General features: G+C 49.1%; 2 protein-coding genes across 2 annotated transcripts in view; one reads left to right on the top strand and one right to left on the bottom strand.

The window, feature by feature from the left end:
* Positions 1–742: 742 nt before the first annotated feature.
* On the top strand, positions 743–10,820 carry NAGPA (N-acetylglucosamine-1-phosphodiester alpha-N-acetylglucosaminidase). The gene is made up of 10 exons (XM_048494139.1): positions 743–864; positions 2,605–3,090; positions 3,430–3,569; positions 4,173–4,281; positions 4,806–4,934; positions 5,617–5,825; positions 6,924–6,971; positions 8,073–8,124; positions 9,394–9,644; positions 9,683–10,820. Exons 1-9 carry the CDS (start codon positions 743–745, stop codon positions 9,635–9,637), a joined length of 1,539 nt encoding a protein of 512 aa, XP_048350096.1. The 3' UTR covers positions 9,638–9,644; positions 9,683–10,820.
* A 3,098-nt stretch (positions 10,821–13,918) lies between these two features.
* The window catches only part of WDR90 (WD repeat domain 90), a 39,762-nt gene continuing 27,294 nt past the window's right edge, over positions 13,919–26,386 (bottom strand). Inside the window, exons 32-42 of the mRNA XM_048495415.1 lie at positions 25,921–26,111; positions 25,493–25,661; positions 24,628–24,739; positions 24,275–24,446; positions 23,857–23,979; positions 22,724–22,904; positions 20,917–21,047; positions 20,634–20,777; positions 17,463–17,582; positions 16,310–16,394; positions 13,919–15,442 (exon numbers count right to left, since the gene is read on the bottom strand). Of these exons, the coding sequence (XP_048351372.1) occupies positions 15,282–15,442; positions 16,310–16,394; positions 17,463–17,582; positions 20,634–20,777; positions 20,917–21,047; positions 22,724–22,904; positions 23,857–23,979; positions 24,275–24,446; positions 24,628–24,739; positions 25,493–25,661; positions 25,921–26,111 (1,589 nt within the window). The 3' untranslated portion in view covers positions 13,919–15,281. The remainder of the gene's footprint in view (positions 15,443–16,309; positions 16,395–17,462; positions 17,583–20,633; positions 20,778–20,916; positions 21,048–22,723; positions 22,905–23,856; positions 23,980–24,274; positions 24,447–24,627; positions 24,740–25,492; positions 25,662–25,920; positions 26,112–26,386) is intronic.

A 26,386-nucleotide genomic window follows, 5' to 3' on the forward strand; every position in this document is an offset into this window, starting at 1 on the left:
GCCCAAAAAAACCATGGCCCCTGGCCGTGAGACTCAGCATCAGCAAAAGACACTCCCATTGGGCACACCGGCCCTGGGGCACACAGGCCCCATGTAGATAAGCTGGAACAAAAAAACACAACAATAGATTCCAGAAATGGCATTTTGCCCCCACCCCACCCGGGCTATGCCCCAGCCTGTGTTGGATGTAGCATCCCTACGCTGCACACCTAAACCCCCTCTGTTCTGTGCCCTACACGGAAGGGGGCCCTTGGGTTTTCCTGCACTCAGCTGGGTCCCTAGGAATGGGAGAGGGAGGATACACCTGTGGCATTTGGGTAAAGGGGATACAGAAAAAAAGCTCCACACACAGTGGGAGTCCAGAGCAGGAAGAATGGGACTTCGAACCACTAGGGGCAGACACCACCCACCCCAGCCGTTAGGAGGTGTGTGTGTCTGGCCTATGGGAAACCCAATGCCACCTGTGTCCTGTGCAACTTTTGTTGCTTAGTCATGTCTTTCCCATGCAAATCGACTGGCCCTCTCGGATCCCCTGACCCCCAAGAGATCTGCCGGATGCAGGGGCGATGCTCTCCCGCATTTTAAGACCTCCTCCTCTGATCCTACAAAATGCAAAAACTTTTCAAAGTTTCGCAGGATCCTGGGTGCCAAAAAGTGCCACGCCTCCCCTGACCACCAGAGGGCGCCGCGAGAGACAGCGCTCGGCTGGCGAGTGACAGAGCTGTCATGTGACTAGTTCAATATGGCGGCCTCCACGGAGTGCGTGTTGCCTGTACTGCTGAGCCACAGGCAGGGGCCTCTGGCCGCGTTCTCCTTGGCGTGGCTCTGCTGCTTCTTGGGGGTGCGGGGCGGAGAGGTCGTCTGGTGAGTGTCCAGATCCAGGGGGAAAGGCTTTGCAAACTGCACCCCACATGGAAATAACTCTGGTCCCCTCCCCCCCACCATCCCGTGTAGTCATTTTATTTATATCCCACTCCCCTGCAAAGCATCGTTCTCCTCAAAACAGACTTGTAAGGTAGGCTGAGTGTGTGTGACTGGCTCATGCTATTCAGACTAATGCACACAAGCAGGCTGAGCTGGGGGCCTCGCAAGTAGGTGGCCTCATGGACTGCCCCGATCCAGGGGTCTTTCTTTGAAATGAAGTCCCTTAAGCCCTCTCTGCAAGTCAAAAACTAAGCTGGTTGCGTATGTTGCAGCTGTGATTTGTTGCATTGGCTTGAGACTCAAGGTAGATGACACAGTGATAGTCGATCCAAGCAACAGGCTGGGACATTCAACAAGCAGTGTCATAGGGTGAAGAGGGCAAAAATCAGACCAGACTAGGGGCAAATCACACTGGCTCAAATCTGTTCCTGGTAAATCATCCCCAACCCCCACAATTCTTTGTTCCTGGATTTTCTCCTGCATGTTTACACACTGCACTACCTTGTGAATACACTCCCAGAGGAAACTGACCAGTCTCTTTTTACGTCATTGAGCTTCGATTGCGTTGCGTAGCTGAGGGTTATGGTTGTCTTCTCCAGCCGCTACAAACAAGCCTTTCACACTACAGCCTTGAGCTAGAGGCATACGGCAAAAACGTGAGCTTTAAATAGCTAAACGCTAAACTCAATAGTCCCAAAGCAACTACCCCTACTACCCCCAATAAAATGTCATTCACTATTTCCATTCAGTACTTGACTGGTTAGATCGACACAAGAGTCATAACCAAGCATGTTCCATTCAGGAGGAGGGACTTGCAGCAAACCTGAAAGGCAAACTGGTTTTCTGGAGATACCCATCCAAACAAAAGCGGCACCTGGCTGGGGACTTATATAGGAAAGTGGGAGTCCTTCCTTTTGTGGTCTTTGGACCCGGGGTCCTGATTCTGCCAGTACTTAAGAGTTCTGTGCTTACCTCCTGAACAAACTGGGAATGTGGGAATTCTGAAGCTGGCAGAAATCTACCATTCAGCCTGCCCTAAGCTTTGGCTTTGGCCCTCTTCCTTTTGGGCTTCTAGGGAGCTTAATTATTTGCCCAAACTGTACTGTTTGTTCCAGGGGAAGCTGTGTGATGTGCTCATCTGATCTGCTTGGTTTCGGGGTTGTTGTAAACAGGACCAAAAGTTCTCCCCCCAAATTTTCTAGGGTACATGGGATTACGGTCATGGGAGAAGGCAACTCTTCCCTGTCCTCCTACCTTCTTCTTGTGTTGACACTGAGCCAGGATCTAACCTTGATACAGCAAAAGTTGACCTCCTCCCATGAAACAGTACAGTTGGGGCAAATAATTAAGCTCCCACGCACAAAGATATCTGGAGCATTAGATCCTGCGAAAGCCTGTCCCTACTCCAAACCCTGCCCTCCCCAGGCTGCAGCCAAATCTCCAGGAATTTCCCAACCTGAAGTTGGCAACCTTAGGTGGAGCTGTTACTTTGCATGCAGCAGGTCCCAGGTATAATTTTCAACACCTACAGTTAAGCAATTTCAGATAACGGGAACTGGGAAAGAGCAGGAAGCCAGTCCGCGAAGAACCCCATAAACCAAAGAGAGGCGGCAGCTTAATAAATAAGTGTCAGTTGCATCATACTGTCTTAACTGACTGCTGAAACATGGTTACTTTCAGGAATTCATTAAACGATGACCTCCTGCTGCCCTACCCGCCTTCCCCACACGGTCCCCAGCAACGCCACCGGCACGTCAGAGACTGCCAGCTTCTGGCACACGGCAATGCGTCGCACGAATCCTGGCCTGGCGACAACAGCAGCGTCAGCCCGCTGCCTGTCACCCGTGCATTTGTTTCATACTTCCCTCCCAAGGGGCAGGACCAAAGAGCCGTGTATGGGCATTTCACCGTAGTGAGAGACCCTTTGAGAACCCTCTCTGTTTTGGAACCTGGTGGGCAGGGAGGGTGCCGGAGCCACGCGAGAGCCACCGTGGAAGAGACCGCCAGGCTTGGGAACTGTCTTGTGGCCCAGAACGGGGGCTATTTTGACACGGATACCGGGGAGTGCCTTGGGAATATCGTGAGCAACGGGCAGCTGGTACAGACCTCCAGAGGGCTGCAGAATGCGCAGTTTGGCATCCGGCAAGATGGCACACTGGTGTTTGGGTAAGCCTAGCCGGATTCTTTCCTCCTTACATCTAAAAGGGCCTGTTTTTACCAAAAAGGGCCATTTTGCCTAGCTTCCCCATTATTTGTAAAGAAAAATATACTCCCCAATGTTCTCCAGCTGTGAAGAAAAATACTATAAATATTGTAAATAGAAATATTTGATTTTATGTATCCATTTGATTTATTTTGATCTGCTGCATCTTCAGAATCCTGGCTGTGGAGACTTATAATTAAAAACCACAATATAAAACTGATGCCACTAACTTCAAGTGCCGGCTGACAGGGGAAGATGCCTGGAAACCTCTGCCCGTCATCCTTGTTTCTCGTCTCTTCCAGCTATCTCTCTGAAGAGGAGGTCTTAGCGAAGGAGAACCCTTTTGTCCAGCTGGTGAGCGGGGTGGTTTGGCTGCTACGAGACGGCGAAGTTTACGTGAACCAGAGCCGGGTCTTGGAATGCAGCAAGACGCAGGAAACAGGTAAGCGCCTGATCCCACAGTTTCCACAGAAGGGGATTGAAGCTGTGAACGAGCGCAGGAGAGGGGATTTTAAAGAATGCGTTTATCATCCACTGCTTTTCCTCCTGATGCCGACAATGGCTTAGTTGAGGCGTCAAAAAATGTACACTGGCTTTCAGCCCCGCATGATCAATGAGTAGGTTTCTAACAACACAGTCCAATGCAAAGTTAAGCCTTTTGAAGCCGATGGGCACAAACTGGAGTAAGTCTCCACAGGTTTCCACTGCAAAAGTAGCCAAAAAATTGTAGCAGACAATGTATGAATGAGAGAACCCATGTAATTTTTCCCTGAGTTACAGGGTGATCAGTGGTACAGCCTCTACTTGGCGTGGTGGAGCCTCCTTTTTTGGAGGTTTTAAAACAGAGGCTGGATGGCCGTCCGTCAAGGGTGCTTCGATTGTGTCTTCCTGCACGGCAGGAGGTCGGACGCGATGGCCCTTGTGGTCTCTTCCAACTCTATGAGTCTATGTTTAAAAAAAACGAGTTGAAGGATTTCAGGAGAGGGTTTTGCCGAGCCCCCCAAAAGTATTTTTCTCCCTCACCTGCCCTTTTTTCCTCTGGCAGGGCTTTTTGACACGTTCATCAACACCGTGTCTGCCAGGACAGCTGTGGGCCATGACAAAGAGGGCCGTTTGGTCCTAATGCACGTGGACGGCCAGACAGACCGAAGGGGGTAAGGCTGGGTTGAGCGGTCGCCACCCAAATGTCAGTCTGGTGTGTGTTTATCCTGCCTTCCCTCTATGGTTGCCAATTCTGGATGGGGAAATTCATGGAGGGGTGTGTCTGTGGAGCTTGAGGAAGTGGAGGAACCTGAGCGGGGTATGTGCCACGGAGTCCACTCTTCAAAGCGGCCATTTTCTCTGGAAAAAAACTGATCTCTGGAGATCAGCTGTGGCTCGAGGAAAATCTTCTCCCAGAGGGACCCTTTTATCATTACACCAAAGTGGCTGTCACATCCAGCTGTTCCCATAACAGGAGAGTAACCTGGGCTGGCTCAAAACCAGAAATCCTGACCTGTAAGTCGTGGAATTACGATCTCGATCAGGCATCTTGCACGAGCGGGGCTGGAAACTGGAATTCGCTCGAGGGAACGCAGGAGAAAAACCTGCGCTCTTCCCTGGGTGAATGCTGCAATGGATTTTGGTGCTGTGTCTGTGTGGGCTCTTCGCCTAACTTCCCCCGTTCTTCACTGCGCAGTCTCAGCCTCTGGGAAATGGCGGATTTCCTGAAGCAGCAGGGCGTCATAAATGCGATCAACTTGGACGGCGGGGGATCAGCAACCCTCGTCTTAAATGGGACTCTTGCAAATTACCCCTCGGATCACTGGTAGGTGTTTGCCAAAGGGAAGTTGTATTCTGTGCGGGCCGATACCGGTTGAATATTCGAACAGCATGGTGCAAACAGCTGTATTTAAGTCAGCCAGTGTGGCCTAGTATGTAGTGATGGAGAGGAGAACAACGGAAACTACTTTGTGTTCTTACTGGGGAGAAGTGTGGGGGTGCAAATTAGATAATAAAGAAATGCGTTCACATTCACCCGCACCCCCACAAATCTGTTATTGCCACATCCCACTCAGCAGCTAATTACACAAAACAACAGTGAACAAATTAGACAGTCAGTGACCATAAACAAATACTGCGTTGCTTTGAAAGGCTTATATTTGGTGTATAATTTCTGTTAGGATCATAGACACACAGGCCCCTTCCGCACACGCAAAATAATGCTTTTTCAAACCACTTTCACGACTATTTGCAAGTGGATTTTGCCATTCTGCACAGCTTCAAAGAGCACTGAAAGCAGTTTGAAAGTGCATTATTCTGCATGTGCGGAATGAGCCATAGAGTTGGAGGAGGCCCCAAGGGCCATCCAGTCCAACCCTCTGCACAACACACGATCAAAGCACTCCTGACAGATGGCCATCCAGCCTCCGGTTAAAAAGGATCCCACCCCCCTCCCCTGTCGAACAGTGAATTCACAACAGCGGTGTGTTTCTCTTCTCTCTCCGCAGCCAGCCTGACCCTATGTGGCGATGCCCTCGCCAGATTTCAACGGTCGTGTGTGTCCACGAGCCATTGTGCCAACCTCGAAACTGCAGTGGGAACGGCCTCTGCATGGTCGGGGAATGCCAGTGCAAAAGACCTTACTGGACGGGACCCGCCTGTGATGTCTTGGACTGCGGGCCTTACAATTGCACTCCGCACGGAACGTGTACAGAGAGTAAGTCTGATGGAAATGCCGCTCCAAGATCAAGGTGCTAAGAAGCACCAGGAGGGTAGATGTCTCAGAACAGCGCACCACTGCTGCCAGGTGGGCACCTCTGTAAAGCACTGAATTTAAAAAGTACATTGCTAGTTGCAGCTATGAGCCGCTTGGTACAGAACATGTGAACTGCCCCCTACTGGCACCATTTCAGAAGGGAGGGGGGCTATTTAAAGCATTCATGTTTTCTTTCACAAAGCACAGATGGAGGCAGGAACAAAGTATTTGTGTAGAAAGCAAAGCGGTGGCGCCTCAAACAGGAACCCCAAATTCTGGTGTGTGTTTTTAAAGTGAATAAATTTAAGTGGCACACTCTGGATGATAGAAAGCAATGTTTTTGCCTAAATTTACAGGGAACTTTTCTTGGGTTTCACATTTATTAATTTCTTCTTCGTGAAATGAGTAATTTCGGAATCAGGGAAGTTTCCTCTGGAGCAGTTTGGCCCTGAAATCATATATTTTGGCTATAAAGATTTTGGCCATGGAAAGAAACGTATGTGTGGAGTGCAAAAAAAACCTTAAATGTCAAAGAAAACAAAAGTCAGCGTGGTGTAGTGGTTAAGAGCAGGTGCGCTCTAATCTGGAGAACCAGATTTGATTCTCCACTCTGCCACTTGAGCTATGGGGTTTTTTTCTGCTGAACCAGATTAGCTTGTGCACTCTAACACACGCCATTTGGGTGACCTTGGGCTAGTCACAGTTCTTTGGAGCTCTCTCAGCCCCACCCACCTCACACGGTGTTTGTTGTGGGGGGGAAGGGAGAGAAGATTGTAATCCCCTTTGAGTCTCCTTACAGGAGAGAAAGGGAGGATATAAATCCAAGCTCTTCTTCTTCCTTGTCTGGGATATAGACCCCTGTCACTGCTTTCTATCACCCAGAGTATGGCAGGAAATCCTAATAAAGATTTCAAGATCCTGAACTAGGAGCCATGATGTTTCCCAGCATTAGGGTTTAGCAAAAAAAATGGAATTTAAGTGCCCCAGTTTTTTAATGTGCCCCTCCTAAACCCTGGCATCCCTAATGTGGACTCTTTTTTCTTTCTTTACCACGTGCAGAAGGGTGCCTCTGTGACGACGGTTGGACAGACCCAAACTGCAGCAAAGGTGACAGAAATTCCCCATTTGCAGTCCTACTGGGAAATGCCCTAGGCCGCAATTTTACCTTTCCGTCGGCTCCTTCGGCTCCAGGCCCGCTCGTCCCTTTCCCCCTGCAGTCTAGCACAGCTTCCAATCTAGTGCAACATCAACGAGGCAGCTGAGAGAAGCTGGATTTTGCAGCTCCAAAAAAGAAAATCCTCTATGCTTTCTTTACATGACTTGGGTGATGCTTTGTGATACAGAAATACTTCTCTACACATGGCTTGGCTGTAAGAGGCAGAGCTGGAGGATCACAGGTTCTGGCCCAGGACTTTCAGTGTTGAGAAACATAGAAACATAGAGGTGGAAGGGACCTCCGAGGTCATCCATTCCAACCCCCCGTACAACACAGGAATTTCACAACTATCTGCCTTCCACTCCCCCAGTGAACCCTGCTGTATGCTCACAGGAAGGCAAAACTCCACCAGGATCCCTACTAGTATCGATAGAGGGGGGCTGACTTCCAGAAATCCAGTCCCCCCCTACTCGATCTTCAGCCAGCTCTTAAGATCTAACCAGACACAATCTACATGTTTCTTGTACAAGTCAGATGGCCCAAGAGGCTAAGTCAGAGAACTGCCAAAGCTGAGCTAGGTCAAAAAAGAGTCAAGGGTGAACTGTGAAAGGCAGGGACCGCATAAAAGAGGTAGACTTAGAAGAACTCCAGAGACCAAGTGAGAAAGAACTGGTGAATGGAGAGAACTTGAGAGCCTGAAATTCTGGCCTCTTCCGCACAGGCAGAATAATGCACTTTCAATGCACTTTCACAATTGTGATTTTGCTATTCCGCACAGCTGCAAAGTGCATCAAAAGTGGATTGAAAGTGCATTATTCTGCATGTGCGGAAGTGCCCCAAGAGACAGAATGAGGGACGTATAGCTCCCATGAGCGAGAGGCAGATCGGTTGAGATGGACAGTCCCCGAGAGACACAGGCCCTGAGACAGAGATGTTGCCCTTAATGCTACTATCCCAGTCCACCACCTCCACTTTGGAATTTTGCCTTTCTGTTCACCTGCACAGGTAAATGGTGCTACTTACCAATTCACACCTCTGCCTTTCTTTTCCAGCTGCCCAGAGTCTCCCAAAGGCTGATCCTAACTCGGAACGTATTTTCGCAGAGTAAGTAAGAATCCTGCTTGCATTCCCAGGTTCTGGGCCAGAGAAAGTCAGAGATGTCATTCTCATCACAGTTGGATTGTCCCTGATTACAAATCTGCTCTTTGTGTTAGATAGCCTTGGGGACGTCCCATTCTTCTACGCTGAGGAAGTCTGGCAAAGACTGAGGGGGAAAGGCCCAAAAGATGAGGGAGTGAAATTGGGGAGGAGACAACTTTGTCCGTCATTATTACTCTGTTGGGTATCGATTATTTATATCCTGCTTTCGGCTCGACAACCAACTCCAGATTTGGCTTGCATCCCTGGAGCTTGCAAAATCATTCTAAGACGAATGACCCCTTAAAAGAAGCCCCTCCGTTGAACAGAGCTTGGGGGTGTTTATTCAACATGGAATTAAAGCTTCTGAATTTTTGACAGGTCAGCTCTAAAATTCTCACGACAGGACAGCTAACTTTAAAGCTGTCTAGCACCAAATGGGAACAAGGCCAGCCTAGTTCTAATCTGGAGAACCGGGCTTGATTCCCCACTCCTCTACCCGAGTGGCGGAGGCTTATCTGGTGAACCAGATGTGTTTCCGCATTCCTGCTGGGTGACCCTGGGTTAGTTACAGTTCTTTGGAACTCTCTCAGCCCCACCTACCTCACAAGGTGCCTGTTGTGGGGAGAGGAAGGGAAAGGAGCTCGTAAGCCACCTTGAGTCTCCTTACAGGAGAGAAAGGGGGGTATAAATCCAAACTCTTCTTCTCCTTCTAGTGCCTTGTAGATAGGAAACAAATTAAAACGCACGAGCTCCTGGCATGCACATCACTGGTGACGTCCACTTTGGAATCCACCCCACTCTTTTTATCGACTGTTAATATGGTTTTTATACTAACAATTCAGAGACAAAAACAAGCATACAAACGTTGACTTGGTAAAAGGGCCGGGGGGAGGGGGGTTCTGTTGGAAATTATTTTCTCCCCTTCGTTATTCCGTTCGAAATCCCAGCAGGAAATGTGGCCGCCCAGCGTAGCTAGTTATATCCCCCCTTTCTCTCCTGCAGGAGACTCAAAGGGGCTCACAATCTCCTTTCCCTTTCCCCCTCACAACAAACACCCTGTGAGGTAGGTGGGGCTGAGAGATCTCCAAGAAGCTGTGACTAGCCGAAGGTCTCCCAGCTGGCGTGTGTGGGAGTGTACAGGCTAATCTGAATTCCCCAGATAAGCCTCCACAGCTCAGGTGGCAGAGCGGGGAATCAAAAGGATACAGACGCTTTCATTCTGTTCGGTTCTAGGAACACCTGGATCATCATATCATCCGTCTTGGCCGTTCTACTTTTCCTCAGTGCCATGGGAAACTCCAAGCTCCTTTTCTGCCGGTCCGCAGGACAACAGAACCTCAGCAGATACACTTATCAGCCGCTGCAAGAAATAAACGGGGAGTCTGCTCATACTTACACTACGGCAGCTTGGAAGAATGAAGACGACGCGGCAGACGAATGGGACCTAGATCACCCAGGGTCAGTCAGATTCAGCTGATGGGAGGTCTGCGGGAGTCTTCTGTGTTCCTGGGGCAGGCAGGCATCTTCCAGACATCTGCTTTAATGCAGAGACCAGCTGCTCTGTTTCTCAGCCTGTCCTGTTTGGAAAAACATGCTGCTCTTACAAGAATATCTGTGCTGGGAAATGAAGTCCTGGTGTTTCCCAGGTTGACCAAAGACACCTGGGGCTCTGGAAGGAAAGATCCAATTCTCCCTGGTGGCCAGGGCGTCGTGGGAATCTGCATTTTGCAGTCTGTTCACAAGATGTAAAACCTGTCGGGAAATACCGGCTTCGCGGGATTCCCCAGCTTATACGGTTGCCATTGCAATGAGATTGTGGTCCGAAGTCGCTTAGCGGCTTCTTCGATGGGAGCATGATTATATTGTTCAGGGTCCACGGCAGCAAGGTGGGAGGGGTGACCTCTGTTTTACGCATCCGTCTTGAGAATAATTTTCTTCCAGACTCATTTTCCCCAGGAGCGTACCTAGTCTAACTCAGCCAGAAAAATACCTGCCCTTTGGCTATAGGTAGCAATTAATCTATAATACCCTTCTCCCCTTTCGTTTTATGACTTAAAATACCACCTGTAATACAGAAGAGCAAGTGAATTAAATGGGACATAGTCTGTTTTTTAAGTCAAGATATAACATACTATTAGAAAGACCTACCCCCAAAAAAGTATTTTTCTGGCTGTTTTCCCTCCTGTTCATAAATTCAGACTTTCTCCAGACTTGGAGTTCATTCTGAACAGGCAGCAAACAGAAATATCTACAGCCATGATGCAACCTGCCCCACGTCTGTTCCTCGGACAAACAATTTTCCCATTAATTTTTGGGGAAAGCTCTTCAGGTTTCTGTAATTGCAAGGAATTTTACTTCAGCCAGTAGCCCTTTTTAGAAAAACTTCTTTTCTGGCTGTAAATGGTCTGATCTTTCCGCCCCTGTCCTCCCCATTTCTCCAAATCACATTCCAAATCATGTGTCTGGTTTCTCTGGGCAATTAAAAGGTTAATTGGCCGTATTAAGAAGAAAGTACTTACTGTATGTTCAAGTAAACCCAGTTCATCATTGCCTGTAGATTTTTGAGCGTGGTGCCTAGGAAGGATGTGACGTCACTTCTGGGGTGTGTTCTAGGAATTTGCCATCATCTTTGTGGTAAACACTTCAAGAGATATGGGGAAATCCCTAGAGCCGTGGTGGCGAACCTTTGGCACTCCAGATGTTATGGACTACAATTCCCATCAGCCCCTGCCAATTGGCCATGCTGGCAGAGGCTGATGGGAATTGTAGTCCATAACATCTGGAGTGCCAAAGATTCGCCACCACTGCCCTAGAGCATCTGTGAAAGCCATAGTTTTCAACCCACTCTTCAATTTCTCACCAGAAGCAGACAAATTTGCCGTGAACAAATGTATTCACAGATTATTGCCAATTTTAATACTTAAGGACTGAGCTTCCACAGGCAGAAGCAGTATATCTTTTTCAATGCCAGCAGAGGGATGTCTGTGAACACCTGCCTGGTGTTTCCAGGTGGATCTGTGCCATATTTTTTGGTCACACTCCTATCACCCCGTTTATCAGCTTGTATTTTGAGGGGCAATACTTTTTAAAAAATCCATTTTAAATAACAGTAGGCGAGAGAAAGCATTCTTTGAGAGCCTGGGCAGTATTTGCTGATTCAAGGCAACCAAGCAGTCTCAGGTGTGCATTCCATTGGGGAATCCTTCCTGATTCAATGTGAGTCCATGGCTTAAAAGTATAGGCTTCTAGGCCCTTCAATCAGACCCTTTCTAAACCGCCCCCCACCCCAACCATCAATATTTAATTAAGTTCTGGAATTAACTGCCCTGGGCTGGCAAGGCTTTTTAATTGTTTTTTTTTTAATCTTGTTTCTTTGCTTAGACTTTTTGGTAAGATTAAATGAACACTTCTAGCAAAGGCTGTTGGTCATGACAGCCAAATGGAGCCTCCTTGTTAAGGGGCAGTATACCTCTGAATACCAACAGCTGTAGGTAAAAGACAGGAGCTTACCTTGTCAATTCAAATGTGGGATTCTCCTTGGCCACATGCTGGTGGAAACAGAAAGCGGGGTGTGATCCATAAGCTGTTCTCTGCCTTGAAGTGCTAAAAGATTTACCCGTATATGGCAAAGCCGTTCCACAGGAAAGGAGTCTTATACGCAGCATGTTTTGGTGGGGGGTTGTGGGTGAAGGTTTTGTATTCCAGTGTTCAAGTTCCTTGCGGGACTTGACACGTGACAATTGAAACAGATGTGCCTGTTCAATACGGAAATGTTTACAGAATTCTACCGGCAAGCAGGGCTGAGTAGTCCAAACGGTCTTGGAAAACCACTGGGAATATTGGGTTTATTGGGAAGAACGGGGACGCCAGGAGCCAAAAAGAAAAGGGCTTTCCCTTGCCCCGACTTCTACTTTGCACTCTTCGTTTAGCTATCAAAGTGATCCTCGTGAATGTATTTCATTGTTGGGACTTTTGAAAAAAATTAATATATTTTACAAGATGTAAGTATTTCTTAAGAGCAAGCAACCTGACGGTAATTTATTTTGAAAATGAACTTCTCCTGTGTGGGAAGACTTAACCTTTTGGGGGCTGCGTGCCCTGTTTTTGTACCAGCTGCCAAAGACTGAAAGTTGCCCCGAATGCCACAGGGCTGTGGGTGTTTCAGTATCTATTTTGCTAGCTGTAGAATGTTAAGGAAAGACTTGAACTAACCTGGCATTCATAAGTGTGTGAACTGTGACTTTTGTATATTAAACGGATGCTTTCCCCCTCTTATGTTGTGAATGTCATTCTGTTCGTTGAAGGGCCTGTCTGCTCATGGCGTTTTGATTCAACCCTGTCTCTTTCTTTTAAAGTAAACGGCTGAGTCCCAAAGCCAATTATGAGTAGGTCCTTTTTGACATGCTCCACTGCCTTTACCTTTTGGAGTACATTTACAGAGCGTTAGATTGTCCTTTGCCATCTGCTAGCAAGAACTTTCTCCATACCCACTGTTCGTAACTTCAGAAGAAACCCAATAAGTGGGAAAGAACTGCTTTAATGTTTGGGGCAGCCTACTTTGCCCCATCTGCAGGGCAGAGTTCACGTTACCAATCTGAGAAGGCCTTTGCCCAAGAAATTGGGTAACTGAGGCTTAAGAACATAAGAAAGAGCCTGTTGGATCAGACCGGTGTCCATCTAGTCCAGCACTCTGTTACTCGCAGTGGCCCACCAGATGCAGGAGGTGAAAGCAATGGCCTGCTGCTGCTGCTGCTGCTCCCGGGCACCTGGCCTGCAATCTCAGATCAAGATTGGCAGCCATAGATTGACTTCTCCTCCATCAATCTGTCCAAGCCCCTTTGAAAGCTATCCAGGTTAGCGGCCATCCCCACCTCCTGTGGCAGCATATTCCAAACACCAACCACGAGTTGCTGGAAGAAATGTTTCCTTTTATTAGTCCTAATTCTTCCCCCCAGCATTTTCAATGTATGCCCCCTGGTTCTAGTATTGTGAGAAAGAGAGAAAAATTTTGTCGACGTTTTCTACCCCATGCATAATTTTGTAGACTTCAATCATGTCCCCCCTCAGACGTCTCCTCTCCAAACTAAAGAGTCCCAAACGCTGCAGCCTCTCCTCAAAAGGAAGGCTTCCCCACCTAGTTAGGGCGACATACCCAGGAGCAGCTAATTAGAAGAAGAAGAGTTTTGGATTTATATCCCCCCTTTCTCTCCTGCAGGAGACTCAAAGGGGCTGACAATCTCCTTGCCCTTCCCCCCTCACAACAAACACCCTGTGAGGTAGGTGGGGCTGAGAGAGCTCCGAGAAGCTGTGACTAGCCCAAGGTCACCCAGCTGGCGTGTGTGGGAGTGTACAGGCTAATCTGAATTCCCCAGATAAGCCTCCACAGCTCAGGCGGCAGAGCTGGGAATCAAATTCGGTTCCTCCAGATTAGATACACGAGCTCTTAACCTCCTACGCCACTGCGTAGGAGACAGCACAGCTGGGAGTAAGCAAAACTGTAAACTGCTACATCACGTTGCAGCTGACTTACAGTGATCCTGTAAGGTTTTCGAGGCAACAGATGACCAAGATGATGGTCTTCCATCAAAATACTAGCCAGGAATGACCTGCTTAAGTTTCATAGGCTGGGCTAGCTTCAACCATCCAGGTCAGAGTAACCCCCTTTTAGAAACAGCAAACACTTTCCCCACCTGGAGTTCATACAGTAAAGGTTCGCAATCAGTTATTCCCATCGAACTCCGAATGAAAAACTCACAGGTTCAAAATACAAAAGAACGCCAATTTATTAGGAGTCTAGTTCCCCACAAGCGCAAGCGGCATCTGCGTTTTGCTAAAACAAATCACCAGTAAATAAAATATCGCTGTGGACTGATAGAACTGGGTTTTCCCTTTTCCTCAAGGGGAGGAAGCGGAACTTTAGTGATTCCTGCATTCTAAAACCTAAGCAGGGATTAGGCTTGCAAATGCAGAGTATAAAAATATTTGTGTTGCTTCGCTGGCAGACGACGATAAACATTTTGTGTATAAAAGCAACTGTTTAAAAACAACAGAGGGTAAGTTTGCATTTGCCACCTGCTGCCTTCCATCTGGTTATCTTGTACCTGCTGGATTCGTGGGGGGCTTTTTCGGTGTGTGGGGGGGTGCTTTTATATAACTTCCTGCCACAGCTGAGAAAACACAGCCATTTGGAGACTTGCTCATCAACAGAAGCTCTCTCTAAGACACAAAACTGTAAAATCATAATTGAGAAATGGTAAGGATGAGGGACGGGACAGGAATCCACAGCAGAGGAATGTACCTTCATGAGCTTATCTATTTGTGAATACACACCTGTCAATAACAACAATCCAGTCTCTCAAGCCAACTAGTACACCATCGGAGAAATGCCGTCTCCTGTGCCCTTCTGCGTTTCTCAAGCAAGATTCCCAAAGTCTGGCTGAATATCAGTCTGCCTTCTTTTCTCTGCCAGGAAATGGAACGCTATGAACGGGCCAGAGGGAGATGGCTTGGCCTTGGATTGGTTTAGGAAGCCGTCAGTCTCTTTTTAAAAAAACAACAACACAGAGGTGGAGGAAGGCCCCCTGCCCTGTTCAGGCGAAAGAGCGCAGTTAAAAACTACCCCAGTTTTTGCCCCTGAAATCGGATTAAATGCAGAGCAGGAATTGTCCCAAGGAAAGCTCTAGCCGGCGGGGCACGCGAAACGCCAGCTGCTGTCCTCGAGCAAGGTGGAAAAGCAGAGGCAAGACTGTGGCAAAGATGACCCCCCAAAACAAGGAAGGGTAGCGCTTCACATCAACCAGGAAGTGGAATATTGGACACAGAAATCCAGAGGATAAACCTCCCTCCACCACACCACAAGTTCACTCTTAGCCTCTTTACCCACTGGCTGTTTGCCACACTGCATACCTCTCCTACCCCAAACATCTAATGCGGGCTGCCAAGATAACAGCTCCTCCCTGTGCACGGTTCTGTCTGCGGCATCGACTCAGACCCCTGGGCCCTGGCGACAATTTACATTTTGGCCATGGGTTCCCAGTACCACGAGGTAGCATCACAGCGGCTGAGTCCTTTTCTTTCTGGCTCCAGGCCAGAGGTGTAAGCAGCGCTGGAGACGACTTTTCTCAGCATCCGTTCCGGACTTCCCACACCAAAAGCTCATTATAGGAAATGGTGAAGAGCCGGTTCCCTGACGGAGTGAATCTGCAGAGGGAGACCACGTCGTCGTGGCCCGGGTGGTCTTGTTCGGTCTTTGCCGTGCGGTCGATCAGCCTCAGCAGCCGCTCTGTGGGAGAAGCCAAATGATAAGATCAAACAGTGCGCCTTCGGGCAGGGCTGTCGTTAGCTGGGACAACCAGGGAGCAGGCACAGGGTACAGAGCTGAGCATCGGGAGAATTTCAGCCACTGCTCACAAACGGTGGGATTTTGAAGGTCTGCAGGTAAGAGATTATCAGCAGGCCTGGTTGAAGGGCTCGTGGACAAACCAGGCTCCCTGCAGAGTTCTCTGCTTAGCTCCTGCAAACAAGCCAGGCAACATGTAACACCTTATACTGTTCTGTAAGCTTAAGAACATAAGAGCAAGTCTGCTGGATCAGACCAGAGTCCATCTAGTCCAGCACTCTGCTACTCGCAGTGGCCCACCAGGTGTCTTTGGGAGCTCACATACAGGATGTGAAAGCAACGGCCTTCTGCTGCTGCTGCTCCTGAGCATATAACATTTTGACATCTTTTTTTCCCAACCAAGGGTAACAACAGGCCTAAATTGAAAGCAAGGATCAACTATACCTCTGTAGAAAACCACTTTTGAAAGTTACAAATGTCCACATTATTCCTCCCCGCTGGCTGTCAACTACCTCACCTTATCGCCTTCTGCAATCAAACCATTTTCACAAATAAGCCACTTTCTGCTCCTTCTGGGCACAAACAGGTGCTTGATCATAACTGGGTAAAAGATCAGGCTTCATCAAATCCCAGTTTCTTTCCTGGCTGCCCACCTGCCTGATGCCCCATCGCCCTCTTCTGGAGAAAAGAGGCACAACATCTGGGTCAACCAGGTTACTCTCTTTGCAGGCCGGCCTTGCAATCTAGGGTCTTCAAAGTCCGGCTCTGGCTACAAGGAAGGTGTGAACATCCTAGTATCTCCATACCCACCGCTGAAGCCAACTGCTATGAGGCGGTCGGTCGGAGACAAGCTCAGCGCCGTGGCAAAGAAAGGCAAGGGGATTTTCTCGATCACCTACGTACAAAGAAGGAGAGTCAGTTTTTACACCCAGTTCTGTCTACCGTTAATGAGTCTCAAAGCAGATTACCAGTTCCTTTTCCCAAGACAGACACCCTGTGAGGCAGGTGGGGCTCAGAGAGTTCAAAGAGAACTGTCTCTGGTCCAAGGTCACACAGCAGGCTTCATGTGTATGAGCGGGGAAACAAATCCAGTTCACCAGGTAAGAGTCCACCGCTCATATGGAGGAGTGGAGAATCAAACCCAGTTCTCCAGATTAGCGTCCACCAGCTCTTAACCACTATGCCAATACCTCAAAACGTTAGACACTGAAAATAGAGAGCCAGTGCCCATATTATGGTTTGCATAGGAGGTGTGCTGGTAGCAAGACAGGAAGGGGAACACGTTTATATTTTCGTCCCAAGACACAACAAGAAGGGGCTGGAACCTCAGCCTCTTGATGCCTGTGCTAAAAAGGCAGAAATTGTGTGCCCGTGTGAATGCCAAGAACGTGGATGGGTTTGCCTAAAAGCAGGCAGAAATTATGCAAACTGGAGGGACAGATAAGCCAGCATTCCACAGAACAGCAGCCTGACCAAAGGTTACAAGCTCAGACTCCACAAAACAGACACCGCAGAGACCCCGGAAAGGGTCAGCGGTCAAATGCACTGTGCCAGATTGCAGGAAGGGGCACACTGTTTTCAAATGCTCAAACATGTTAAAAAATTCCCCAGAAGCAGCCAACCAGACTTGTTGTGGGGAGGTGGGGGGGGAGAGATTTAAACATTTGATTACTGGAGTGATTCCACATTCCACTGCACTGTGCATGAACTAAACGCGTGGCAACTCCACATCACGAGCACTGTGTTGTTAATTTAAAAAATTAACACGTATGTTTACAATAAATATTCACATTTGTAGACAGGGGACTGAGAATGAAAGCAAAAAAGGCAGAGGGCCTGGCTTGCCCCCAGTCAGTCACCGCCCACGATTTGGCCAGAGACATTCGTGAAGCCTAGTTTGCTTAACACCGTTGGGGACGGGCTGCACGAGACCCCCGTCGAGCGATCAAGGAAGGGGAGGCACCTGTTTCTGCAGCAGACTGTAGAGAAGGATTTCTTTCCGCAGCCCGAAACCGGAATAGACGACCGTGCTCTTGTCCCAAGGGCAGAATGCTGCTAGGCTAGGAGGCAAAGGGCGAGGGACCTGGGGGAGCAAAGGGAAAAAAGGAATCATTACCAGGGATGGGGTGAGATGGGGATGAGCCGCTCAAATTTGAATAAATCAGAATGAAACTAAACCGGAATTGTTTCGGAATTGTTATTTCTGCCTCTGTGGATGTGGGGGGAGTATTTTCCTTCTTCTGAAATAGACACCCCACCTAGCACTACTTCTGACTTTCTAAGCGAAGAAGAAGAAGATGATGATGATGATGAAGAAGATGATTTATATTTGGATTTAAGAGAACATAAGAACATAAGAACAATCCAGCTGGATCAGACCAGAGTCCATCTAGTCCAGTTCTCTGCTACTCGCAGTGGCCCACCAGGTGCCATTGGGAGCTCACATGCAGGATGTGAAAGCAATGGCCTTCTGCGGCTGTTGCTCCCGAGCACCTGGACTGTTAAGGCATTTGCAATCTCAGATCAAAGAGGATCAAGATTGGTAGCCAGAGATCGACTTCTCCTCCATCAATCTGTCCAAGCCCCTTTTAAAGCTATATATTTATATCCCCCCTTTCTTGTAAGGAGACTCAAAGGGGTTTACAATCTCCTTCCCCCCCCCCCCCCCCAACAGCAAACACCCTGTGGGGTGGGTGGGGCTGAGAGAACTCTGAAGAGCTTTCGCCCTAGAAACCTTGTTGGTACTTTAAAGTACTACCGGACACCGATATTACAGTTCCCTAGATATCCTGAACTATACGCAGCCTGCATCTTCTCCCACGTTGCTTTGACAAAGGCCAAGGAAAACCAGAGAGAACAATAAACTTGTTCTTAACTTTTCAAGAGCAGGACAATTTTGCCCAGTAAGATACGAAACAACACCCCTTCCCATCACCCCCACCCAGGGGCGTACCTAGGCAAACTGGCGCCCGGGGACAAAACCTGAGTTTGGCGCCCCCCTCCCCGCCCGGCGTATGGGCTGCCACCCTCCCCCACCATGACCAAACAATGATTTTTTGTACCAGCTCACAAAACACCTCCCCCTCCCGTCAAAACATACATGGCTCTCTCCCCACCAACTCTTTTCCTAATTTCCTAATCACAACAACCCTATGAGGTAGGTTGTTAACCTTAGAAACAACTCTAAGCCAGTGCAAAGTGGGTATTAAGCATGTAAATCTCTCTCACAAATCACCCCCAGTGCAAAAACATTACTTACTCAAACAAATGCTTCAGCATCATCTCCTCACAAAAACACCTCTCCAGTTGAATCCACCCACAAACAGCATCACTTTTCAATGGTGTGTTTTTAAACTAGGGAGCTCAGATTCTTCTTTCAACCTACCTTAAAGGGAGAGCAGAATCCAGGGGTCCCCGGCAGTTAAACAAAATTGAAAGTGATGCTGTTTGTAAGTGATTCTCCCCCACCTCTGAAACAAAGCACTTGTCACTTTTTTGAGAGTTGGAGATTCAGATGAAACAAATAGCAAGATTCAAAGCTGGAATCTGGAGCAAATTTGGGCACTTTCGGACAAAAAATTGTCCGGATTATGTCCTTGCCCAAATATGAAACAAATGCTAATGCAAGGTATTTCCGGGGTTTTGGGGGGGTATTTTTGGTGTTTTTTTTAGGCTGCAGGGAGTGCATTTTTAAAGCTAGTGGCACCATGATTCTCAGGGCATCATCCATAGGAGACTGCCCTGGATGCAGAGTACCACCTGAGTTTGGCGATGTTTGTTTCAGGGGCAGCAAAGTTATGGGACACCCAAATGGAATGCCCCCATCTCGCATTTGTTTTCAATGGGAGCCTAACCTGAGATGGGGGCTACCCATTTGAGGGACCATAACTTCAGTCCCCCTGAACATGACTTCCCCACCAAACTTGGGTAGCATCATAAAGAATAGTTAATAGATGATACCCTGAAATTTTGGTGTCACTAGCTTTAAAAATACACCCCTTCCAGGCACCCCAAGAACATTTGCCCAAGATTCTTTGTTTTGCAGTGATCTTTGCTCCACATTGTAGCCATAATGAGAGAATTTCTGGAGGCAAAAAATGGCTGCAACATTTTTGAAGATAGAGGCGCCAGACTTTCAAAGTGGCTCCAGGAGGTCTCCTGGTAATAGCATCCCAAGCTTGGTGAGCTTTAGCTTCTGGAGTGGGGGGGGGGGTGGAGTTGAGATAGTTCTTGAGAGAACCTCAGGCCACAGGCTTTCCCGTGCAGGAGCGTGGGAAACAAAATATAAGCCTTTTGGGGGCCCAATCTATAAATTGAACCCCCAGAAGCAAAGGTCTCCAAACCTGGATGCTGGCTATTACCAGTGAGGCTCCTCCTGGAGCCATATCCTGAAAGTCTGGTCCTCTATCTTCAAAAATGTGCAGCTTCTGCCCTACACACCTTCTAGAAATTCCCCCATTGGCTAGCAAGTTGGAGCAAAGTCACTGCAGTAAACAAAAGAATCTTGGGCACATTTCTTGGGGTGCCTGGAAGAAGTGTGATTTCTTTTAAAGCCTAGTGACACCAAAATTTCAGGGTATCATCTGTTAACTTCATTCTTATGATGAACCACCCAAGTGCTTGGTGAAGGTTATGTTCAGGGTGGACCCAATGTTTATGCGAGCTCTCCCAAATGGGTAGCCCCATCTCCAGGTTAGTCTCCCCATTGAAAACAATGGGGATGGGGCAACTTCTGGGGAGTCCATATAACTTTGCTGCCCCTAAACCAAAACACAAACATCAACACCACCAAATTCGGATAGTTAATCATCAGGACAGTCTCTGGATGGTACCCGCAAGGCAAGGGGGGGCCCACCATTTTGCAGGTGTTATAGCTAGTCCCAGAAATGCGCCTGCAGGTATACGGAACGATGGAAAAAAACACTCTTTAAAAAACTCTTAAAAACCCACAAACGACCCTGAAATGCTGGCGCCCCCCCATGTGACCAAATGAGGGGCGCCCGGGGACAGAGGGTACCCCCTGTCCCTAGGCAGGAACGCCACTGCCCCCCCCCCCCCCCCCCCCCCCCCGACTAAAAAGCACGACTCAGGCCTCTGAGAAAGTTGAGACCGCAGGCCCCAAAGACGGCCTCACCTCGGGACCCGCAGGAGCTGGAAAGGTTAGCCAATCAAGGAGCTCGCATTTGTCCTTCATCCAGTCGGACACCCAGACGCTCACGCGCCGATCCACGCTCGCAGCCAGCCACAGATCAGTGCCTTCCACCCCAAGCTCAGCGTGCTGGAAGAGAACGCCAAAGCGGAATCATACAAGGGCTATGGACAGAGTCACGGGACACAAGATAACACCGCACGCCTCTACCCAAGACGTGAGTCAACCTGCCGCATTCATTCCAACACTGCGGAGGCGACGGCTTCACCTGTTTCCTTGTGCCGTCAATGATGCTTATGGGAGACGATCGATGGTCGGTCAGGACTCGGATTGTCATCCCTGTTCGTGGGCTGCTGACGGCCACCAGGCCTTCCTTGTCTCCGGATAAGATGATTTCTCCTAAAGACCAAGCGGACAGTGAAGAGACCCGCTGCAGACTGACACAGACACCCCACTCCAAAGCCTGTCTACCCCACCAAGTAATCCTCACGAATGCCAACTAGAGCACAAAAGGGACTCCGCCGGAAGGAAAGCACAGAAGATATTATTCTTGGTTGAATGCTGGATAGTTGCCCATGAATGTCCACCTCAAAGGAACGCTTTCCCTCCTTCAAAGTTGCCACACGGCTTCCTTCCAGAGTTAACTGATTTGGTTACAGCGAGCTTTAGAAGAAGAGGAAGAGTTGGGTTTACCGTATATACTCGTGTATAAGTCGACCCGCATATAAGTCGAGGCACAAAAAACTGGGAAAATTTATTGACGTGTATAAGTCGAGGGTGGAAAATGCAGCAGCTATTGGTAAATTTCAAAAACAAAAATAGATACCAATAAAATTACATTAATTGAGGCATCAGTAGGTGAAATGTAAACTACTTTAAAAGTGCAACAATAACTTTAAAAGTGCAAAACCTTAGCTCAATCAGCAACCAATAACTTTAACAATATCAACAATAACTTTAAAAGTGCAAAAACCTCAGCTCAGCAACCAAGCTATATCACCAGAGTTAAAATCCTTCAAAACTGGATTTTTGATCAGGGGAGAAATGTTGAGTATGACCTGAGTATAAATCGAGGGGAGCTTTTTCAGCATTAAAAAGGTGCTGAAAAACTCGACATACACGAGTGTATACGGTATATCCCTCCTTTCTCTCCTATAGGAGACTCAAGGGGGCTTACAAACTCCTTTCCCTTCCCCCCTCACAACAAACACCCTGTGAGGTGGGTGGGGCTGAGAGAGCTCCGAAGAACTGTGACTAGCCCAAGGTCACCCAGCTGGCGTGTGTGGGAGTACACAGGCTAATCTGAATTCCCCAGATAAGCCTCCACAGCTCAAGTGGCAGAGCGGGGAATCTAACCCGGTTCTCCAGATTAGAGTACACCTGCTCTTAACCGCTATGCCACTGCTGCTTATCATAAGAACATAAGAACTAACCTGCTGGATCAGACCAGAGTCCATCTAGTCCAGCTCTCTGCTACTCGCAGTGTCCCACCAGGTGCCTTTGGAAGCTCACATGCAGGATGTGAAACCAATGGCCTTCACCTGGTCTGCTAAGGCATTTGCAATCTCAGATCAAGGAGGATCAAGATTGGTAGCCATAGATCGACTTCTCCTCCATAAATCTGTCCAAGCCCTTTTTAAAGCTATCCAGGTTAGTGGCCATCACCACCTCCTGTGGCAGCATATTCCAAACACCAATCACACGTTGCATGAAGAAGTGTTTCTTTTTATTAGTCCTAATTCTTTCCCCCAGCATTTTCAGTGTATGCCCCCTGGTTCTAGTATTGTGAGAAAGAGAGAACAATTTCTCTGTGTCAACATTTTCTACCCCATGCCTAATTTTATAGACTTCAATCTATAAAGAATACTATTCTTTATAGATACTCATCATCCTAAAGTATACTATTTTAGTTTGGAAACACTTTTCGGGGAGGGGAGGGAAAGAGCGGGACAGAAGCAGGGAAGTTCGGAGTCCAGAGTGCCCTTGCCCCTACCACACGAAACCATGACCACTAAGGTGCGATCCCCAGGGCGTGATCCAAAAAGGAATGACCCGTGAAGGCGCCAAGCTCTTACCATCCGCGGAGTAGCTGAGAGCCATCACAGCAACTGAGTGGGGGTGCATCTTCAGTTCCATCTCCGTCCGGGAAATACCGAAAACCCGGAGGGTCCCATCGCTGTAGCCTGCCACGATATGCTGGCCTTCTACCCCGCTGAGGGAAACGGGCACCGGGCTCCAGGCCAGGCACATGCAACTCTGGGGCAGGAGGGAACATGTCAGGAAGGCCTCAGAACCAAATTTGGAAAGGGGTGTGTGTGTGCAGGGAAGAAAGGCACTGTGGCCAATTTCTCTGTTTTCCTGGCCTCTTTAAGAAAGGCACCTCTAGACTGTACATTCTGTTCCCCCCTTTTCCTTGGTATCCCAAGTGGCCCCGGCGCAACTGAATATCTATTTTTCCTCTCTGAGCCTAAACTCCGCCAGGCTCTCTCTTTAGCTCGGTGTAATACCCTGCCCTCTTCTTTAAGACAGGGAAGAGTTTTAAAAGTACCACATCATGAAAGATTGAGCATCTGTGAGACAAAGGGGTTTGCATTCACAAATTATTATTATTATTTATTTATTTATTTATTTAATTTAATATACTGCCCCATCCCCAAAGGGCTCTAGGCAGTGTACAGCATAAAACCGTATATAAAATCATCATAATCAGACTTCCCTAATTATAATAAAGACAGCAGTTGTATCCTAAGATGGCATCCCACCTAAACCTAATCCTCCTAGAAGGAGGAGGGAGAGGTAGTGGGTCCTGATGGTATTAAGGACCCATAAGTCCCAATGGTGGGTCCCGATGATATTGGGGACCCACGAACTGGGAGGGGGGCACACCACACCTTTGCACAGCAAGTTCCACCCAAACACTTACTGATTGGTTCCCCACCCTGGGACATGGACAATACGTACCCCACTAAAACATTCCCTTCTCATTCGACACAGTGTGTAACAGACTTCCCTCTGGGATCCACCTCTGAAGACGCCAGCCACAGATGCAGGCGAAACGTTAGGAACAAGATCCACCAGACCACGGCCACGCAGCCCAGAAAGCCCACCACAACCAGTTGAATCCAGCTGTGAAAGCCTTCGACAAGACTCTCTCAACTCTTGCAAATGCCAAGAAAACCGTAGGAGCCAAGCACAGCTCAGGACTGACCTGGTTGAGCACCTGAAATTGTACCACCAGTTCCATGCTGGCCAGAGACCAGACCCGCACGCTGCCGTCCTCCCCGCAGGTGGCGCAGTGAGACTCGTCGGGGCTGAAGGCTACCTCGTTCACCTGTGGAGACAGACAGCAAGGGCTGACGAGGGAAGAGGCCTTCCGCCCCGCCCCCCCCCCCCCCCCCGGGGCCACGGCTCAGGATGGACAGCGCCTGCTTGGCAAGAAGAAGGTCCCGGGTTCAATCCTGGCCATCCCCAACATCTGGCTCCTCCTCTTTCTGCCATGCAACTTCTGATCATAGGCTCACCTCGGCCAGGCGGGAGATTAAAAGGACTCCGGTGTCCCTAAAGGTTGCTGCCCTACAAGCCAGCCCTTAACGTCTACTACCGAGGAACTTTTTCAAGACTGGCACCTTGTTCTTGTGCCCGCTGATCAGCCGGATGCTGGTGTTCTCCGTCCAGTTGACGTACCACAGAGTCCCCGCGGTGGTGCCGACGATCCCCATGTCCATGGCGGCGTCAAAGGTGATGCTCACGATGGTCCCGTCCAGGGTCATCTCCTGTTCCAAGACCACCGAGCTGGATCTACAGCCCGGAAAGGAAAGCGCGGATTAATCTTCTCCACTTCGGCTGCGGAAGGCTTGACTCAAGGGCTGATTTCCCCCCCAAAAGAAACGCGGGTGCTGTCTGTGGCTACCCCCACCAGGCACGCAGGCTCCAAGCCTCTGCAGAAACTATTCCCCGTTGCCCTGCAGCATGTACTTACTTCGCACTTGAACCTCGGACTCTCAGCTCCTGGACCGCCGCGACTGACCACAGTCGGATCCGCCTGGTGTTGCTGCCGCTGACCAGCTGGTTGCCGTGACACTGCAGGACTCCTGGAAGAGAAAGAGATTCCCTCCCATTAATGCCTGGACTTCCTCGTCGCTGTAGATACTGGAGCAAGGTGGTGCTGGGGGTGGGGTTTTGGGGTTTTGTGCAGAGCCACATTAAGAACATAAGAAAGAGCCTGCTGGATCAGACCAGAGTCCATCTAGTCCAGCACTCTGCTACTCGCAGTGGCCCACCAGGTGCCTTGGGGAGCTCACATGCAGGATGTGAAAGCAAGGGCCTTCTGCTGCTGCTGCTCCCGAGCACCTGGTCTGCTAAGGCATTTGCAACCTCAGATCAAGACTGGTAGCCATAGATCGACTTCTCCTCCATCAATCTGTCCAAGCCCCTTTGAAAGCTATCCAGGTTAGTGGCCATCACCACCCCCTGTGGCAGCACATTCCAAACACCAATCACGTGTTTCCTTTGATTAGTCCCAATTCTTCCCCCCAGCATTTTCAATGTATGCCCCCTGGCTTTAGTACTGTGTGAGAGAAAAATTTCTCTCTGTCGACATTTTCTACCCCATGCACAATTTTATAGGCTTCGATCATATTCTCCCTCAGACGTCTCCTCTCCAAACTAAAGAGTCCCAAGCTCAAGAACACGGCCAGATGCTGACGGCGTCTCTTTGCGGCTCAACCAGGCAGTCCAACTGCTCGACGTTCGAGCGCCTGTGAGCCGAAACAGAGCTGGGTTTTGGACCAAGGTGCTCCTCCTGCGGACGCAAGCCTGGCGGGTTTTGCGGCACAAGCGCTCACCAATCTCCCCCTCATCAGCCTCCCAGGTCATGAAGCAGCGGTTAGTCTCCGTGTCCCAGGCGCAGATCTGTCCCGTGCTGGTCCCGCTGTACAGAAGGCAGTCGGCGCCGTAACAGATCGAGGTCAGCTCCACCGGCCCGACGGCGTCCGGGACGGGGACCCTGTGAACCTGACATCAGAAGGACAGGCGTGTTAGCCGACCCTTCCGTCGAAAGCCTTGTGAGCTTTTTCCGCCACGACACAAGGAACCCCACTGTGTGGCGAGTTGAAAGATGGCGCGGCTGTTTTGTGGCAGGCACCACCTTTTGTAGCAACAGTTTGTGAGTATGTCTACCGTGCTGTGTTGGGATTCCCAAGGTGCCTGCGGGCTCAAAAAGATGGGGCCTCCTGTCTCAAGGTTCAAACAGCCTGGCGCAGAAAAGATATACCTTCAGACCGATGTCTGTTCCCTGCAGTTCCATCAGCCAGAAGGCGACGGCTCCTTTCCCCACACAGGCAAGGTGCCCGGCCAGGAGTGGGCTGAAGGCCACTTCGTGGACGGGCTCGGAGAAGCGGGTGGATGACATCAGCTCATAGGTGTGGGTGTTCCAGAGGGCCATGACCCTGTCCGCATAGTCCCCTGGGGAACGGAAAACAAGCCATTGGGGAGGGCTTTGGAAAAGGTTCAAGAAGAGTTTGGAAGACTTCTGCCCCCCTTCTCCCTCGCCCCCAAACCCCCCCCCCCCCAACCTGGTTCAAATCAATTTCAATACATGGCATGAAATTGTTTGAACAATAAAAATCCAGACACTCAACTCTCACATCTTACTTTGCTGAGACCTTTTTGGAGATATAGTGAGTATTGGAATAGAAATAAGGTTAATGGTCGGTGTCATGGAATGATGCTATCGATAC

The sequence above is a fragment of the Sphaerodactylus townsendi genome, linkage group LG04 (assembly GCF_021028975.2).
Source record: "Sphaerodactylus townsendi isolate TG3544 linkage group LG04, MPM_Stown_v2.3, whole genome shotgun sequence".
Taxonomy (NCBI): Eukaryota; Metazoa; Chordata; class Lepidosauria; order Squamata; family Sphaerodactylidae; genus Sphaerodactylus; species Sphaerodactylus townsendi.

Bases quoted from the DNA above. Each gene is read 5' to 3' on its own strand.
- NAGPA (XM_048494139.1), top strand. From the start codon at position 743: ATGGCGGCCTCCACGGAGTGCGTGTTGCCTGTACTGCTGAGCCACAGG. The intron at 865-2,604 runs GTGAGTGTCCAG...GGTTACTTTCAG, and splicing joins CGGGGCGGAGAGGTCGTCTG to GAATTCATTAAACGATGACC. The intron at 5,826-6,923 runs GTAAGTCTGATG...TACCACGTGCAG, and splicing joins GCACGGAACGTGTACAGAGA to AAGGGTGCCTCTGTGACGAC.